Source organism: Schistocerca serialis, chromosome 10 (assembly GCF_023864345.2).
Source record: "Schistocerca serialis cubense isolate TAMUIC-IGC-003099 chromosome 10, iqSchSeri2.2, whole genome shotgun sequence".
Taxonomy (NCBI): Eukaryota; Metazoa; Arthropoda; class Insecta; order Orthoptera; family Acrididae; genus Schistocerca; species Schistocerca serialis.
The window spans coordinates 58022192-58040739 of NC_064647.1; the positions used below are offsets into that span (position 1 = coordinate 58022192).

The 18548-nt window shown below is 38.7% G+C and overlaps 1 protein-coding gene across 1 annotated transcript in view; it reads right to left on the bottom strand.

The window, feature by feature from the left end:
- LOC126425240 (uncharacterized) overlaps positions 1-16896 on the bottom strand; it is a 128490-nt gene extending 111594 nt beyond the window's left edge. Inside the window, exon 1 of the mRNA XM_050088201.1 lies at positions 16593-16896. Coding sequence (XP_049944158.1) covers positions 16593-16813 — 221 coding nt within the window. The 5' untranslated portion in view covers positions 16814-16896. The remainder of the gene's footprint in view (positions 1-16592) is intronic.
- Positions 16897-18548: the final 1652 nt, after the last annotated feature.

The following is an 18548-nucleotide window of genomic DNA, read 5'->3' on the forward strand; positions in this document are numbered from 1 at the left end:
TGATGTTTATCCTGAATCCTCGTTTCAAGATGCCATCCGTTTCATTCAACTGCCCTTCCAAGGTTTTTGATGCCTCTGACAAAGTTACAATCTCATTGACAAACCTCATTATTTCTTCTCTCTGAACTCTGATTCCTATTCCCAAATTTTCTTTGGTTTCCTTTAGTGCATGCTCAATGTACAGATTGAATAAAATCTGTTATAGATTACAACTTTGTCTCAGTGCCTTCTCAACCACTACTTCCCCTTCATGCCACTCGGCTCTTATAACTGCTGTCTGGTTTCTGTACGAGTTGTACATATCCTCTTGCTCCATGCATTCTACTTCTGCTACCATCAGAGTTTCAAAGAGAGTCTTCCAGTCAACATCGTCAAAGGTTTTCTCTACTTTTCCTTAAGTTGTAGGGGCGGTGTAGCCTTGCATGTTCCTACATTTCCCCAAAATCCTAAGTGATCTTTCCTGAGGTCAGCTTCTAAGTTTCTTCACTCTTCTGTAAAGAATTCAAGTTCGTATTTTGCAACCATGACTTACTAAACTGATAGTTTGGTAATTTTCACACATGTCAGCAACTGCTTTCTTTGGAATTGGAATTATTTCATTGATCTTGAAGTCTGATGGTATTTTACCTGTCTGATACATTTTGCACAACATATGAAAGACCTATGTCACAATGGCTCTCCCAAGGCTATCACTAGTTTTGATGGAACGACATCTACTCCAGGGACCTTGTTTCAGCTTGGGTCTTTCAGTGCTCTATCAAATTCTTCTGGCAGTATCATATTTCCCATTCCATCTTCATCTACATCCTCTTCCCTTGTATAGGCCCTCTATATACTCCTTCCACCTTTCGGCTTTTCCTCCTTTGCTTAGCCTTGGATGGCCATCTGAGCTCTTGATATTCATAGAGCTACTTATCTCCAAAAATCTCCTCTCAAAATAGGAGATACAACACCCTGATCCTGCCACTGCTGCACCTCAGCCTTTGCCTTGTCACACATGGAGAAGCGAATGTGAAGAGGCTGACAAAATTTAGGCAGTGCCAGTGACTTAAGACAAATGTATCCTTTGAAATTTTCTGCTTGACCCAAGGTATTTTCAAAGAGCAGATTGTACGACTGTAAAAAGGACTCCAAATCCTGAAATGGGATCGACCGAGACTTCATCAAATATCTGAAAATGAAAACAGAAAAAGCATCATCACCAAAAATATTTTGCGCAAATATTTTGCTGACATTCCGCATTATTATATAGTGCAGAGATGGAGAGTTGCCTCCTCAAACAAATACACTGTTTACTGTTAGACACAATGTGACATAGTGGCCGCTGCAACACCAGGCAGCCCAAGATCCTGTGTGTACCTAAATTACTGGCGCTAACTGTCACTCCAATGTCTGCTTGAAATTCAACAAGTCACTCATCTACTAGTAATACCAGCGAAGTATACCAGAGCAACTTGTGCTGGTCTTCAGGGACAGGTCCCAGGGACCAACGAAAACACAGGGATGTCCGATGATCGACCTCAGCACACCGACTGTTACAAACTGTGGTATATGGTCTACCTAACGGCAATCCTACACATGGCCTCCATGTGTGGATACTCTCATCGAACATGCACCAAAAGGCAATCAGGGCAGAACCACAGGCTCACCCAACGAAAACAGAAGCAAAGTGACACCGAGGACATGAAAAACAAAGTGGGCAGGAATTACTACACTACGCATGTCACGAACGTGCCAAGCTCAACACAGATGAAACAGGTGGTGCCACAACACCAATGTGCCAGAATCATCAACAGCAACAACACACAGTGACTTGGCAAGAGAAAGTCCACCAGGGCAGACCCACAGGGCACCAGGGGCTGTTTACCATGCTCACCTAATAACACATCTGCCAACTGTCAGAAAGGACATCTCTTGCCCCTCTGTAAACTCAGGCGATTCAGCAAGCTGAGCAAAGATGGATAAAGAAGTGTTGGCCAAAGTCAATGTCCTAGTTTTGATCTCAGGATCAGGTGCTAACTGGACAATCACCGCCAAAGTTAGTGAGTCTGTATATGACATCACATTTGAGACACCCAATTCAACAACAGACAAGAGATCCAGCAAATCGGTGATACAGGCAGCATATGACTGCCCAGTGTGCTTGTGGTGTGCTGGATAAATTGCAACCATGCCACCAAACTTGGGTTTGATGTCAGAAATACTGTGTAAGCAAACACCAAAGTTCGTCAGATGGGAGTTTCTCCGGATAAGTGGAAAACTTAAAATTTTGCACAACTTCATATAACTCCACACTGCTGGACAATTACAAGGCAGCTCTGTTAATTGAGTCAACAGTATGCCTTACCTGGCAGTCCAGCAAGAACCGGCATAGGTAATTTTCTCACCATTCTGTAGACTCACTGAAACCAGAAAATGGTGTTGGGTGAGCCGAAGAAAACTGCACAGTGGCTGCCTGTCCTGCCACAAGTACTGTAGTCAGCCAACGGCAGCTGGACAAGAAACTGGTGAACGGAAGCCGGAAAAGGAAATAAAAACTTGCCATGCAATTCAATCTACGGCAAAACAGCCCGGATTACAGCCAGCAGCAGGTAACACTTCTGTCAGCAGGTCTATCCACACCACGCATCCAGACCACCAATGAATCTGAACCTCGGAATGGTATCAGAGTCCACTGAAATAGAACTTAATAGGAGTATGCAGAATACCACTACACTCAGAGCCGAAGCAGGCCCAGTCGTAAAACGGTCATTCCAAAGGATATCCATATATAACTGTTGTAGTGAAAGGTTGTCATCAATACGTCAGCTGGTCACCTAGAGGAAACACAAGCTAGAGTGAGCCTGCGACTGCTGACCAGCAGACATACTATGTGACTTGTCGATCAGAGATGCTGTCTGTTCACTGCTTCCAGTGACCCCACTGGATGTAGGTGTAATGAAGCAAACTAATAGTGTGGCACACAGCAGGATACAAGACACTTTACTGTTAGAGGGGAAAGTTACAGCTTACCAACAAAAATGATCAATGACTGACCGAAATTTTGCAGCAACGACACACTTATCTCAAAATCAACACGCTTTTTAAGGAAAATACTATAACTAAAAATAAGGAAATATCTCAACTTCAGAAAAGGTAAATGGCAGCTAGACTATGTTTGCATAGACAAATTTCACTGTTAAGAAATCTACAAAACTTAAGTTCTAAAGGTTATAGACATAGGTCTACTCAATATGTTGTAGATATCAGAATAAAAGTAAGCCCTATGGTAAAGAAAAAACCTCCAAATCAAAATAAGAGAAAATTTGACCAAATCAAATTAATAAACACTATGGATTACTACAGAAAATCTGAGGAGATTGTTTCAGCATCAACTTACTGTAAGAACAGAATGTCAAATTAAAAACAATAACAAAAAAATCAGTTTCAATTTTCCATTAAGAAAAATAATTGTTGAAATTAAGCACACGATCAAGCAGCAGAGAGAAGACATCGAGCTTGATTAATCACCAACTCCATCAAATTTACAACTAATAAAACAAAGGAACTCAACTCATTAAATGATACGACAAACAAAATGTTAATATCTTAAAAACACTGTAAAACAGATGGAAGAAAATTTCAAGAAGAACCAGTCATGATACTGTTAGCAAACATTCGGCAGATATCTTTAAAAAATACGAATGCCAAAATTAATGCTGAGATTCAAATCAGGAAAGTTGGTGCACAATAACCAATAAAATGAAGAGCTCCTCACGGAGACATTCACAAACATTTAAATTGTGGCAACACTCTGGAAAAGTTTCAAATACATAAGGACACATTCATTTAAACCTCCACTGAAGTAGTCAATCCTCTGACCATTGGCGAGGTAGAACTTGCAATCACAAAACTAAATAATTGCGAGGCATTCGGTGATAATCTACTCTGCACAGAAAACTGGGAAAATGTATGAAAAACTGCAATCGTAAATCTCCACCGACATCTAATCAAAATGTGGACCGCAGAGAAAATTCCAGAGCACTGGATTCATAATTTTAAAAAAAGATCTGCCTTCACAGCTAAGCGATCAGCACAGTTGCCTGCCACGTGGGAGACCCAGGTTCGATTTCCGGCACTGGCAGGGATTTTTCCTCGGTGGGAGGACCTGAAGAGAGTGCACTCGTGATGCCAGCTGAGGAGCTACTTGACTGATAAGCAGTCGAGATCAAAAAGCCCGACAACATGTGGCAATGTGATGACCACATGCCCCTCCATCCAACATTCAATGATGCCATTGGCAGAGGATGACGAGGTGGTTGTCGGACCTGATCTGCCCGTCTAGTGTCAAAATACAGACCTCGAACTACCTTACCTAATTAAAAAAAAAAGGAGATGAAACTCAACCAGACAATTACAGAGGAATACCCTTCTAGAGCACACATACAAAATTTCTTCTCGTGTAATTTACAACGAGATCAAAAACATTCTTGAACCACAACTTGTAAAGTACCAAGGTGGATTTCACCCAAACAGAAGCTGCCCTTCCAAATTCTAAGCTTAAAATTAGTAATAGAATATTATAAGTGCAGAAAAACAGCTCTTTATTTCATTCAAAGATTTCAAAAAAAGCATAAGATAGAGTCCATAGATACACACTTTCAAAAACCCTTGGATCTTCAACCCAAAATAATAAAATTCAATTAACTAGCTTTAACCGACACAAATTCCAAGATAAATTTCAGTAAAGGAATTTCAAAAATCTTCACAGTAAAAAGTGTTCTTAGACAAGGTGATGGATTATCCCCAATGCTTTTCAATGTAGCCCTCGATTATGTCATGCAGATTTGACAAAAAAGAAAACAGTTAAAATCAAAACTGGAGTGAAGCCCTCATATGAACCAACTGCCTGGGGTTTGCAGATGATTTAGCTCTCTCAGCTCTTGATATGCTACAAGTTTGTGCCCAGATCACCAGTCTCTAAATAATCACCTTAAAAAAATGATTACCCGTATCCTTCGAGAAAACTGAGATTGTGGCCATGAAACCCCTGTGTACAAGTACAGTCTTCATAAACACCTAAAAAAATTTACATAGTGCTTCAGCTTAAATATCTTCAAGAAATCATCATACATAACTTAAGTGAGAAAGAAACATGGATAAATGGAACCAATAAACTGAAAAAGCTCAATTTCTAACCTGGTCAACAAATAATAAGAAATGCTTTCCAGTAGACACTAAAATTCAACACAAAAACAGTAAAATCTCCCACAACTACTTATACTTCCAAAACCCTGCTCAAAGTTAAGAATGAAAGAACTGATAAGATCCTCAAAACTGAAAGATGAATCATCAGAACTCACATAAATAAAAAATACCTGGTCAGAGGAGTTTCGAGAAGCCTCCCCAAAGAAACTTTCTATCGAGAGACTGAACAGCACAATGAAGAAAATAAAAATCTCTTACTTATTTCCTCTACATTTTGTGACTGTAAGGAAACATGACTTAACAAAAACTTGAGATGAGTAATCTTAGAAAAAAGACAAGAGAACAACAGATCTGAGAAATTCAGCAAGAGCTTAAAGCAGGTGGACTCAAGATAACAGATACAGAGAACAAATATAATAAAATTAATACTCTTCTTAAGAACCACAATTGTCATCAGGAATGAAACCTGGAAGGTGACAGAAATTTCGGATTAACTGAGAAAATTACAATTGGAAAGAATGAAATAGTACCGGATGGATCACAAGAACTGAACAGTGCAACCTTCAAAGAAAAACTGAATGTGGAGTGACTCAAGTGATCCGATCAGGCCATAAAATTAATAATAATAATTATTATAATTATATAATAATAATTATTATTATATAATGGTAAGACAGAGATTTAGAAACCACGTTTTAAATTGTAAGACATTTCCAGGGGCAGATATGGACTCTGACCACAATCTAGTGGTTATGAACTGCAGATTAAAATTGAAGAAACTGCAAAAAGGTGGGAATTTAAGGAGATGGGACCCGGATAAACTGACTAAACCAGAGGTTGTACAGAGTTTCAGGGAGAGCATAAGAGAACAATTGGCAGCAGTGGGGGAAAGAAGTACAGTAGAAGAAGAATGGGTAGCTCTGAGGGATGAAGTAGTGAAGGCAGCAGAGGATCAAGTAGGTAAAAAGACGAGGGCTAGTAGAAATCCTTGGGTAACAGAAGAAATATTGAATTTAATTGATGAAAGGAGAAAATATAAAAATGCAGTAAATGAAGCAGGCAAAAAGGAATACAAACGTCTCAAAAATGAGATCGACAGGAAGTGCAAAATGGCTAAGCAGGGATGGCTAGAGGACAAATGTAAGGATGTAGAGGCTTATCTCACTAGGGGTAAGATAGATACTGCCTACAGGAAAATTAAAGAGACCTTTGGAAAAAAGAGAACCACTTGTATGAATATCAAGAGCTCAGATGGAAACCCAGTTCTAACCAAAGAAGGGAAAGCAGAAAGATGGAAGGAGTATATAGAGGGTCTATACAAGGGCGATGTACTTGAGGACAATATTATAGAAATGGAAGAGAATGTAGATGAAGACGAAATGGGAGATACGATACTACGTGAAGAGTTTGACAGAGCACTGAAAGACCTGAGCCGAAACAAGGCCCTGGGAGTGAACAACATTCCATTACAACTACTGACGGCCTTGGAAGAGCCAGTCCTGATAAAACTATACCATCTGGTGAGCAAGATGTATGAGACAGGCGAAGTACCCTCAGACTTCAAGAAGAATATAATAATTCCAGTCCCAAAGAAAGCAAGTGCTGACAGATGTGAAAATTACCGAACTATCAGTTTAATAAGTCACAGCTGCAAAATACAAACACAAATTCTTTACAGACGAATGGAAAAACTGGTAGAAGCCGACATCGGGGAAGATCAGTTTGGATTCCGTACAAATATTGCAACATGTGAGGCAATACTGACCTTACGACTTACCTTAGAAGAAAGATTAAGGAAAGGCAAACCTACGTTTCTAGCATTTGTAGACTTAGAGAAAGCTTTTGACAATGTTGACTGGAATACTCTCTTCCAAATTCTAAAGGTGTCGGGGGTAAAATACAGGGAGCGAAAGGCTATTTACAATTTGTACAGAAACCAGATGGCAGTTATAAGAGTCGAGGGACATGAAAGGGAAGCAGTGGTTGGGAAGGGAGTTAGACAGGGTTGTAGCCTCTCCCCAATGTTATTCAATCTGTATATTGAGCAAGCAGTAAAGGAAACAAAAGAGAAATTCAGAGTAGGTATTAAAATCCATGAAGAAGAAATAAAAACTTTGAGGTTCGCCGATGACATTGTAATTCTGTCAGAGACAGCAAAGGACTTGGAAGATCAGTTGAACGGAATGGACATTCTCTTGAAAGGAGGATATAAGATGAACGTCAACAAAAGCAAAACAAGGATAATGGAATGTAGTCGAATTAAGTCGGGTGATGCTGAGAGAATTAGATTAGGAAGTGAGACACTTAAAGTGGTAAAGGAGTTTTGCTATTTGAGGAGCAAAATAACTGATGATGGTCGAAGTAGAGAAGATATAAAATGTAGACTGGCAATGGCAAGGAAAGCATTTCTGAAGAAGAGAAATTTGTTAACATCGAGTATAGATTTAAGTGTCAGGAAGTTGTTTCTGAAAGTATTTGTATGGAGTGTAGCCATGTATGGAAGTGAAACATGGACGATAAATAGTTTGGACAAGAAGAGAAAAGAAGCTTTTGAAATGTGGTGCTACAGAAGAATGCTGAAGATTAGATGGGTAGATCACATAACCAATGAGGAGGTATTGAATAGCATTGGGGAGAAGAGGAGTTTGTGCCACAACCTGACGAGAAGAAGGGACCGGTTAGTAGGACATGTTCTGAGGCATCAAGGGATCATAAATTTAGCATTGGAGGGCAGTGTGGAGGGTAAAAATCGTAGAGGGAGGCCAAGAGATGAATACACTAAGCAGATTCAGAAGGATGTAGGTTGCAGTAGGTACTGGGAGATGAAGAAACTTGCACAGGATAGGGTAGCATGGAGAGCTGCATCAAACCAGTCTCAGGTCTGAAGACCACAACAACAACAACAACAACAACAACAACAACAACAATAATAATAATAATAATAATAATAATAACAATAATAACAATACTATCCAATGGGACACTGCCTTGTAGCAGGCACCTTTAGTGCCAGGCAGGAGGGCTTGTGTGATTCCGTGAAATCGAGGGCTATGCCGGTGGTAGTGTAGCTACTGGCAGGGTCACCTAAGCCGGTTTGGTCTCGACTGAGGAGCCAGGCGAAGTGTGTCCCACAACATAGGGCAGGGAGAGCTCTAGAGGAGTAGTGAAGCCAGCTTCCCTAGGGAAGTAAACCTACTACAAATCCTGGTCCTCCAGATTGGGAGTTGGGCTCAAGGCTAACACCCTCTTCCTGCTTCAAAAAGCAAAGTCGCGAAAACCCAAAGACTAGAAGCCAGACGGATTAATAGACGACAATGTGGCACAGATCTTGGACAATGAATGGTTAAAAAGTGGAAAACCGATCTACGAACTGGTACCTGGCATGTTCAATCTTTATGGAGCCCAGGCTCACTAAAGAAGTAATTAGACTAGCAGGGGAAGCTCAGGGAGAGCATTATTGACATCCAAGAAATTCGATGGACAGGGAGTGGGGTACTGCAAAAGAAAGAGGGCACTATATTCCATAGCTGTGATGATGACAGACATGAGTTTGGTACAGATTTCCTTGTTCATAAAGGCCTGAAACATTTGGTGATGAATTTTACACCCATTAATCCAAGGCTATCAGTAATTAGAACTAAAGGAAGATTCTTTAATTATAGTATAATTAATGAACATGCACCAACAGAAGAATCTACTGAAGACCTAAAAGATGGTTTCTATGATGCCCTTGAAAAAGTTTATGATAAGTGTCCAAGGAATGGCATCAAGATCATGCTGGGTGATTTTAATGCACAACTTGGAAGAGAAGACATGTTCCAGTCCACAATTGGAGCCCACAGTAAACATGGATCCACTAATGATAATGGAATAAGACTGATCATCTTCGCAGCCTCCCAGAATATGATAGTGGGATCTACCAGGCTTCCCCATAAGGAGATACACAAGGAAACATGGAGGTCATCTGATGGTAGAACCATTAATCAAATTGATCACGTACTGATAGACCCAGGCATAAATCTAACTTGCTGGATGTTCAAACCTTTTGTGCCCCTAACGTGGATTCAGATCATTTTCTTGTAATGGCAAGATAAGAGCAAGGATATCAAACGCTCAGAAAGAAAGACATACTTTAAGTCGAGCAAGTAAGAAACTGGGTCTTATGGTAAATGAAGGTAAAACTAAATACAGGGCCTGTGGAAAGCATATCAACCCAATCAACTTTCAGTGTGAATGGACACACATTTGAAAGAGTTGATAGCTTCAAGTATCTTGGTTTCATAGTCACTTTTTTTAATGACATCTCAACTGAAATTAAGATTAGGCTGATATCAGCAAATAAGGCATATTTCACCTTGAGTAATTTATTTCGGTCAAGACTCCTCGGCCACCCAACAAAATTCCCTATTTATAAAACCCTTGTTACACCAACTCTCACTTATGCATCAGAAACATGGTCCTCGACGGAAACCAATGCAAGGCTGCTCGACAGACTTGAGAGGAAAGTTTTGAGGAGAATAACTGGCCCTGTGTATGAGAAAGAACAATGAAGGAAAAGGTGCAAAGCAGAATCGTACACTATACATTCCGATGCTCCTGTAACAAAAATCATAAGATCAGGAAGGATAAGGTGGGCAGGTCATGTGGCACAAATGGAGGAGTCTGAGGTGATAAAGAAGATTCTCTTTAGTAATCCAGAAGGACAAAGAGGGCGAGGTCGACCTTGAGCAAGATGGCTGGATGGAATGGAAGAAGACCTACGGAAGCTTGGATGCAGAAATTGGAGGAGGGTAGCAAATGACTGTAATGGATGGCGGAAGCTTGTTGGGAAGGCCAAGGTTCATCCTGGACTGTAGCACCATAGAAGAAAAGAAATAATAATAATAATAATAATAATAATACCCCATGGAGGCCCGGGAAAAGAATAGGCCTCCGGTATGTTCTGCCAGTCGTAAAAGGCGACGAAAAGAACAAACCACTAATAGTGCTAACCCCCCTTTTAGTGTGATTAGTTTGTTCAGGACAGAACTAAAGAAGCCTCGGAAAAGTGCCGTCATGGTCAGGGACGACGTTTGAACCCTATGCCCGCCCACAATGGTAATGACACTGCTAGCCAATTGGAAAATGATTTAAATCCAAATAGAGGTGTTTTGCAGGATATGCTTCCTGCAACCACCCTAAGAGGAAAACAAAGACAGAATATGAGATGGTCAGATGAAGTTAATCGACACCTCATGTTCTGTTATTACCAAGCAACAAACCTAGGAACCAACACAACTGGATACAGATCACAAGTATACACAACATTTATTATCAGATACCCAGAATTAAAATATTTAACAGAACAACGACTAGCTGATCACATCCGTGTAATAATAAAAAATAACAGGATACCCCAGTCAGAATTAGAAAACATCGAACAACAAGTACAACAAATACTGGAACAAAATAATGTGCAATCAGAAGAAGAAGAAAATACAGTAATGGACTCAAACATCCCAGAGCAAACAAACAAAGAACAACACACATCAATTAAACAATCAGAGGAAAACGAAATCTTAAGATAGCCACCAGAACAAGCACAAATAGAACTCGAAGTAACACATACGTTAGATATAGAAGAAAAATTTCAGCTGACATATATAGAATACAAAGACACAAAACAGACACTAGACCATTCTTGCATAGACCGCCAAATAACCCACAAGTCAAAACAACAATAAAAACTATCAACACAATCATACACAACAAAATAAATGAAAACACAACTATGGAAGAGTTAAAACTACTGGTTTATATAGGAGCACTCACTATACTTAATATACACACTAGGCACAGAACAGAACCAACCAACACACAGAAGAAACCCACAAAACCAGCATGGCAACACAGGCTACAGATCAGAATAGAAAAACTGAGAAAAGACATCGGACAGCTAACACAATTTATAAGAAATGAAATGTCAGAAAAAAAAAAAAAAAAAAAACGAAAAAGGTTAGGTAAAATCTCACAACAAGAAGCGATAGAGCAATTATATGAAAAGAAGCAGAAATTACAAGCATTGGCCAAACGACTTAGAAGATACAAAAAACGTGAAAATAGAAGGAAACAAAACCAAACATTCAACACAAACCAAAAGAAATTTTACCAGACAATAGATAACACACACATTAAAATAGACAATCCACCAAACATAACAGACATGGAACACTTCTGGAGCAACATATGGTCAAACCCGGTACAACATAACAGGCATGCACGGTGGATTAAGCAGAAACAGATACATACAATACGATACCACAAATGCCTGAAGTGATAATTTTGCAACATGAAGTCACCCAAGCAATTAATTCTACTCACAATGGGAAAGCCCCTGGAAAAGATAAAATAGCAAATTTCTGGCTAAAGAAGTTCACCTGAACACATTCACATCTAACTAAATTATTTAACAGTTACATTGCAGACCCATACACATTCCCTGATACACTTACACATGGAATAACTTATCTGAAACCTAAAGATCAAGCAGACACAGCAAACCCAGCTAAATATCGCCCCATAACATGCCTACCAACAATATACAAAATATTAACTTCAGTCATTACACAGAAATTAATGACACATACAACACAGAACAAAATTATAAATGAAGAACAAAAAGGCTGTTGCAAAGGAGCATGAGGATGTAAAGAGCAACTGATAATAGATGCAGAGGTGACATATCACGCTAAAACTAAACAAAGGTTGCTGCTCTACGCATACATTGATTACAGAAAGCTTTTGATAGTGTACCCCACTCATGGTTACTACAAATATTGGAAATATACAAAGTAGATCCTAAATTGATACACTTCCTAAACATAGTAATGAAAAATTGGAAAACCACACTTAATATCCAAACAAATTCAAATAATATCACATCACAGCCAATACAGATTAAGCGTGGAATATACCAAGGAGACTCATTAAGTCCTTTCTGGTTCTGCCTTGCTCTGAACCCACTACCCAACATGCTAAATAATACAAATTATGGATACAATATTACTGGAACATACCCACACAAAATCACACATTTGCTATACATGGATGATCTAAAACTACTGGCAGCAACAAATCAACAACTCAACCAATTACTAAAGATAACAGAAGTATTCAGCAATGATATAAATATGGCTTTTGGAACAGACAAATGTAAGAAAAATAGTATAGTCAAGGGAAAACACACTAAACAGGAAGATTACATATTGGATAACCATAGCGACTGCATAGAAGCGATGGAAAAAACAGATGCCTATAAATATCTAGGATACAGACAAAAAATAGGAATAGACAATACAAATATTAAAGAAGAACTAAAAGAAAAAAATAGACAAAGAATAAAAAAATACTAAAAAAAGAATTGACAGAAAGAAACAAGACAAAAGCTATAAATACTTATGCTATACCAATATTGACCTACTCATTTGGAGTAGTGAAATGGAGTAACACAGACCTAGAAGCACTCAATACACTTACATGATCACAATGCCACAAATATAGAATACATCACATACATTCAGCAACAGAAAGATTCACATTAAGCAGAAAGGAAGGAGGAAGGGGATTTATTGACATAAAAAACCTGCATTATGGACAGGTAGACAATTTTAGAAAATTCTTTTTAGAACGAGCAGAAACTAGCAAAATACACAAAGCAATCACTCATATAAATACATCGGCTACACCACTGCAATTTCATAACCACTTCTACAACCCTTTAGATCACGTAACATCAACAGATATGAAGAAAGTAAATTGGAAAATGAAAACACTACATGGCAAGCACCCGTATCATCTAACACAGCCACACATCGATCAAGACGCATCCAACGCATGGCTAAGAAAAGGCAATATATACAGTGAGATGGAAGGATTCATGATTGCAATACAGGATCAAACAATAAACACCAGATATTACAGCAAGCATATTATTAAAGATCCCAATACTACAACAGATAAATGCAGACTTTGCAAACAACAAATAGAAACAGTAGATCACATCACAAGCGGGTGTACAATACTAGCAAATACAGAATACCCCAGAAGACATGACAATGTAGCAAAAATAATACATCAACAGCTTGCCTTACAACATAAACTTATAAAACAACACGTTCCCACATACAAGTATGCACCACAAAATGTACTGGAGAATGATGACTACAAATTATACTGGAACAGAACCATTATAACAGATAAAACAACACCACATAACAAACCTGACATCATACTCACCAATAAAAAGAAGAAATTAACACAACTAATCGAAATATCCATACCCAATACAACAAATATACAAAAGAAAACAGGAGAAAAAATTGAAAAATACATCCAACTGGCTGAGGAAGTCAAGGACATGTGGCATCAGGATAAAGTTGACATTATACCAATTATACTATCAACTACAGGAGTCATACCACACAATATCCACCAGTACATCAATGCAATACAGCTACATCCAAACTTATATATACAACTACAGCTATCTGTAATTATTGATACATGTTCAATTACCCGAAAGTTCCTAAATGCAATATAACATATACCGTACAGTTGAAAGGAAGTCACGCTTGATCAAGGTCCGCGTCACTTTCCATTTTAGACCAGACATAACGTCTGACAAAAGAAAGAATGAATAATATCAAATACGGTTTACATAAAAAGTTTAGTACAATGGTTGGCCATTAATTTTTAATTATTTCCTCAGAAAATAAAGTTTAGTAATTAATTTTATGTTTGTTTGGAGGTACATGTGTGCAGTCCTGATATGTGTTGAAATCTGCACACCACGGAACTGAAGCATGCCGCTAGAGGATCCACAAACAAAATGGTGCAGCTCACCTATAAAGTGGTGGTGGGCTGCACTATTTTGTTTGTGAATCCACTAACGGCATGCTGCGGTACTGTGGTTTGGGGATTTCAACGTGTATCAGCACTACACACATATACCTCCAAACAAACATCAAATTAATTACTAAATTTTATTTTTTCAAAGTGGTAGTTAAAACTCAATGACTACCCCTATTCCGTGTTCTGCTCCTGTTCACATATTACATAATGTAGGCATTATAGAGCGTTTCGAAACTTACATGTTTGTGTCCACTACTCCAGAAGCCCAGTCAATAAAGACCAAAACAGGTCGACTTGGGGGGAAAATCATCATGTAGTTGTCAATTTTTGTACAATGGTAAAAGGGAGTGCCACAAACAACATCCACAAACCCTGAACAATGGGCTGCAAACATTGGACTAGGAGTGAGGGGTTTAAAGGTCACTTTTTCATGTTTTCCTTGAATAATTCAAAAACAGCAGACTCTAGTGAAAATGTTTTCCAGTACAAAATTAAATTACATAAAATTTCCTCTGGAAAAGGTCCTATTCATTTTTTATGCAGAACTAATAGTTTCCAAATTGCTGGGGATGGAAAAATCACACGATTATTAAAAATATTGTTTTAACACTATAAAATTAATGTTTACCTTTAAGTGAAGTGGGTTAAAATCAAAAATTTAATGTGTATATCATGTCTACATGCTGCTGACCTGTATTAAGGGATAAATCATGATGCATGAGTTTAACAGTATGGACAGGAGGAGGGAGGGGCATGTGTGGGGTAGAAGCACAAGAGAAGATAGGTCACTGGATTGTGTTCATGCACGCACCTACTTCTCAGGTCTGCAAACTGAAAATCAATCAGAAGATTCTCCACTCTATCTACGGCACTACATCACATCAGACTTGGTTATATAGTAAACTTATATTCAGTTTATTAAGTGAGTACTACCTTGCATTTGTTAAGTGAGCTCTTACGTAAAAAACCTCAAGACAGAACTGTGAACTGTCTGCCACACAGCAAACCTGTCTGAAGTATAACACACTGCCAATATCTATTCGACAATGTCGATTTGTCTCCACTATCACTGTATGGAATACTTTTCCCACTGTGAAGGGTATCAAGTGCGTCACTCCAGCCTCGACTTTAGATATTTTGAAATAAGTCAAGCAATGCATTATAGTGAACTACTGCTCAGACATATTCACATCCATCTTGGAAGACATACTCTGGATGTATGGTAAGAGGTTCTACTCAGTGCAACCCACTCTACAAGTGTCACCAACTTCCAAATAGAAAATATTTATGCAGTCTATCAGTGACACAATTAATGGTAAGAGAAGTGAAGTAATTTTCTGGTCATTCATTAATCCTCCACCAATGACTACAACATAACTACACGCTTTACAATATGTTGTCAATAGTAGACAGCAGAAAGATGCCATATTTTCCAATACAATCCATTTTCACCAACACCACATACATCAATGACAACAACACACTTACAAATACATACTCATTAAATAAACCAAAAATGACTCCATGGTATAAAGACAAGCTCAGTGAAGTTATTTTGTCAATTCACGTAAGAGAACTGGGTAGGCAATGCTGGGGACGTATAGCCTGTCTATAAATTGAAAAGTGCGCATCACTTATGGTAGGGAAAGTTGTGTTTTCTGGAAGAACATTACACCTGCCATACAGGATGGCTAAGAACCAATTTTCCCTACAGCTGCATAGGTGTGCAGAGATTTATGTAGGTTCTATCCATAAGCATTTCTTGCGTTAGCATTATTAGTAACTCATATCTGCATTCTGCTTAGTGTTAATGCATTTTGTAGAAAATATGTACACTGAGTTGCTAGTAACTCATAAAGTGCACTGTGGAGTGTTGGTATAACTTTGTGAAACACCCCATAGCTGCTTCTTGCTACACAGTGGGGTACATAGCATGGGTATTCATCAGCTCAACCTTCAATTTCCAGATCTATGAAGGAGGGACGCACACGAATGCAATCCAACAACCTACCTCCCTTTGCACTTCTATCCCACACTGACCACCCTCCACCATGTAACACCCCCAGGACACAATTTCTCTCTTAATACGGCTCTACTGAACTCAGACATGATACATATACTTAACATTTGTTTTGTTCATTTAAAGACACATTAATTTCACACCATTAAAATAATATTTTTAATAATCTGTAACTTTTCCATCCTCTGAACATGGAAACTATTAATCCTAGAGAAAAATTGAGTAGGACCTTTTTTGTAGGAAATTTAATGTAGTTTAATTTTGTACCTGGAAATGTTTTCACTAGCCTTTTTAGTTCTGAAATTAAAGAAAAACATAAAAAAGTGACGGATTTTTAGTGTGTTGTTCACGGCACTCCCTCCTACCACTGAACACAAATTTATGACTGCACAATTTTTTCTAATTTTTCTTTGCTGACTTTGATACAGTGTCAAAACTCAAGTTCTCAAGTTAATAGCATTCTGTGAAAACATAATATACAGAAAGCTGGTGTTACCTTCTACTGGTACTAACAGCATGAGGTTCCTCAGGCTCCACATCATCTTGAGAGAGTACAGCTGGCAAAAGTTGATTAGCTCTTCCACTGCTTGGGCTACAGCGGCGAGCTGGTGCATGTCTTTCCACCCTGGGTGGTCTGCGAAGGCGACCACTTGTCGCGTGGATGTAACTGACAACAGACACTCGTCGCCTCTGCTGAGAGTCTCGGTGAGCTTTCATTCTGAAGAAAACAGAAGCTGTGGACAACAGAGCTTAAGCTGTGGCTCTAATTTCTAATAATGATGCGTATGCCGCTATTTTCTCTTAAGGTTACTAACAAAGCCAACACAACTTTTATCAGAACAGACTTGTTGAAATTTTTGTCCTGCTTCTGTTATGTAGGAGAGTCGTAATGAAACTGACCAAGAAAATATTTACAATGAGACTGATATGAGACTGATCCTTGTTAACAAACACCACAGAAGATGCTAGAAATAGTCACCACTGCTGTCGATGCAGCACTGTGCTCAGTTTATCGAACTGTGGGATATGTGTAGCAGGTCTGTCTGAGGGATAGCAGCAATACTGCTGTAGCCCTTCCAACGTGTCAAGATTATTTGACTGCATCTGACACTTCTATTTAACCCGCAGGTAAAGCTCACAGGGAGAGAGATCAGGGGATTGAGGTGACCAGGAGGTTGCAATGCCTCTTCCACCTGTGATAAGGTTGTCGGGGCAGTATATGCTATTGCTCAGTATTGATGAAAATTTCCACACAGTCTTTCACCCTCTGGAAGTTGATCTTAATTTAGATTAGAATGTTTCTGGACATACTAGTCAACATTAACAGTTTTGTTGAATACTAACATTACAATGCAGAGACCAAAAATTGCACACCAAACATCGATCTCAAGATTATGTGATGGGTCTTCCAACTACTTCAGTAGCTCTTCTATGCATAATGGCACATGTCCTATGAATTTATATACCCTGACAGACTGAGATGTGCCTCATCTGAAGAAATTAAAAACTAAGGAAACAACAATCGTGATTCCATTTCACTCAGAAATCACAGGTAGAACTGAACATGCAAAACTTCGATTGGTTGCTTTTAACTTGTGTATAATAGTAAATTTGTAAGGATGCAGATGCAAGTCTGTTTTTATAACATTTCAACAAGATGATGTCTTAATTCCCACTTGCACAGGTAAATGTCATTCAGACTTTGATCCTGCCTTTCCTTTACTTGTGCAACATTTTCTGGTGTTCAAACTGTTTTTGGACAGTAACAGTTTTATTCACTACAGAGCCTATTTTGCTCCATTTTTCCACTAACTTTTGCATTGTAGACTTTGTGGAAGATTTTGCAAATCCTTCCAATCTTAAACCATTGCACAAACAGTTCCACTCACATTTTCCACGAAATGTGTTTCGCGTAACACAACAATAAACACATGCTATTTACCGTGAACGCCGTTTTGTGTTTTATTCGACTGGTCACTAAACACATCTAATCCTCTCACTCACTCAAATGTAATGACATAGTGAACTACTCAGTACAGAGAATGCGGGAGATGTGCTTGCGCAGGCACGTAACAGCATGCCATAGGTTATAAAAGCAAGTGACTGATGCATCAGTGTCACAGTTTCCAGCATTTTCAGTGATGGCAGTTCTCATGTTCAGTAACAAAGTTCAGTTCCATTGTGGTCTTATAAATATTCTCTGGATTAATTTAATTTTCCCACCCTTCACATACACTTCAGTGACATTTGTGAACTTCGACAATGATTTTGCAAAACAAATAATTAACAGCAAATTCACTGAAAGTTTAGAATCTGACTTTTATTCATAAACTTTTTTCAGACCCACAAGCTACCTCACAAGAGGCACTGTAATCCAGTCTCAGAGAACTTCTTTTAGACATTGAACCTGCACATGTAAATCTACATACATCCTCTGGAATCCACTGTCCCG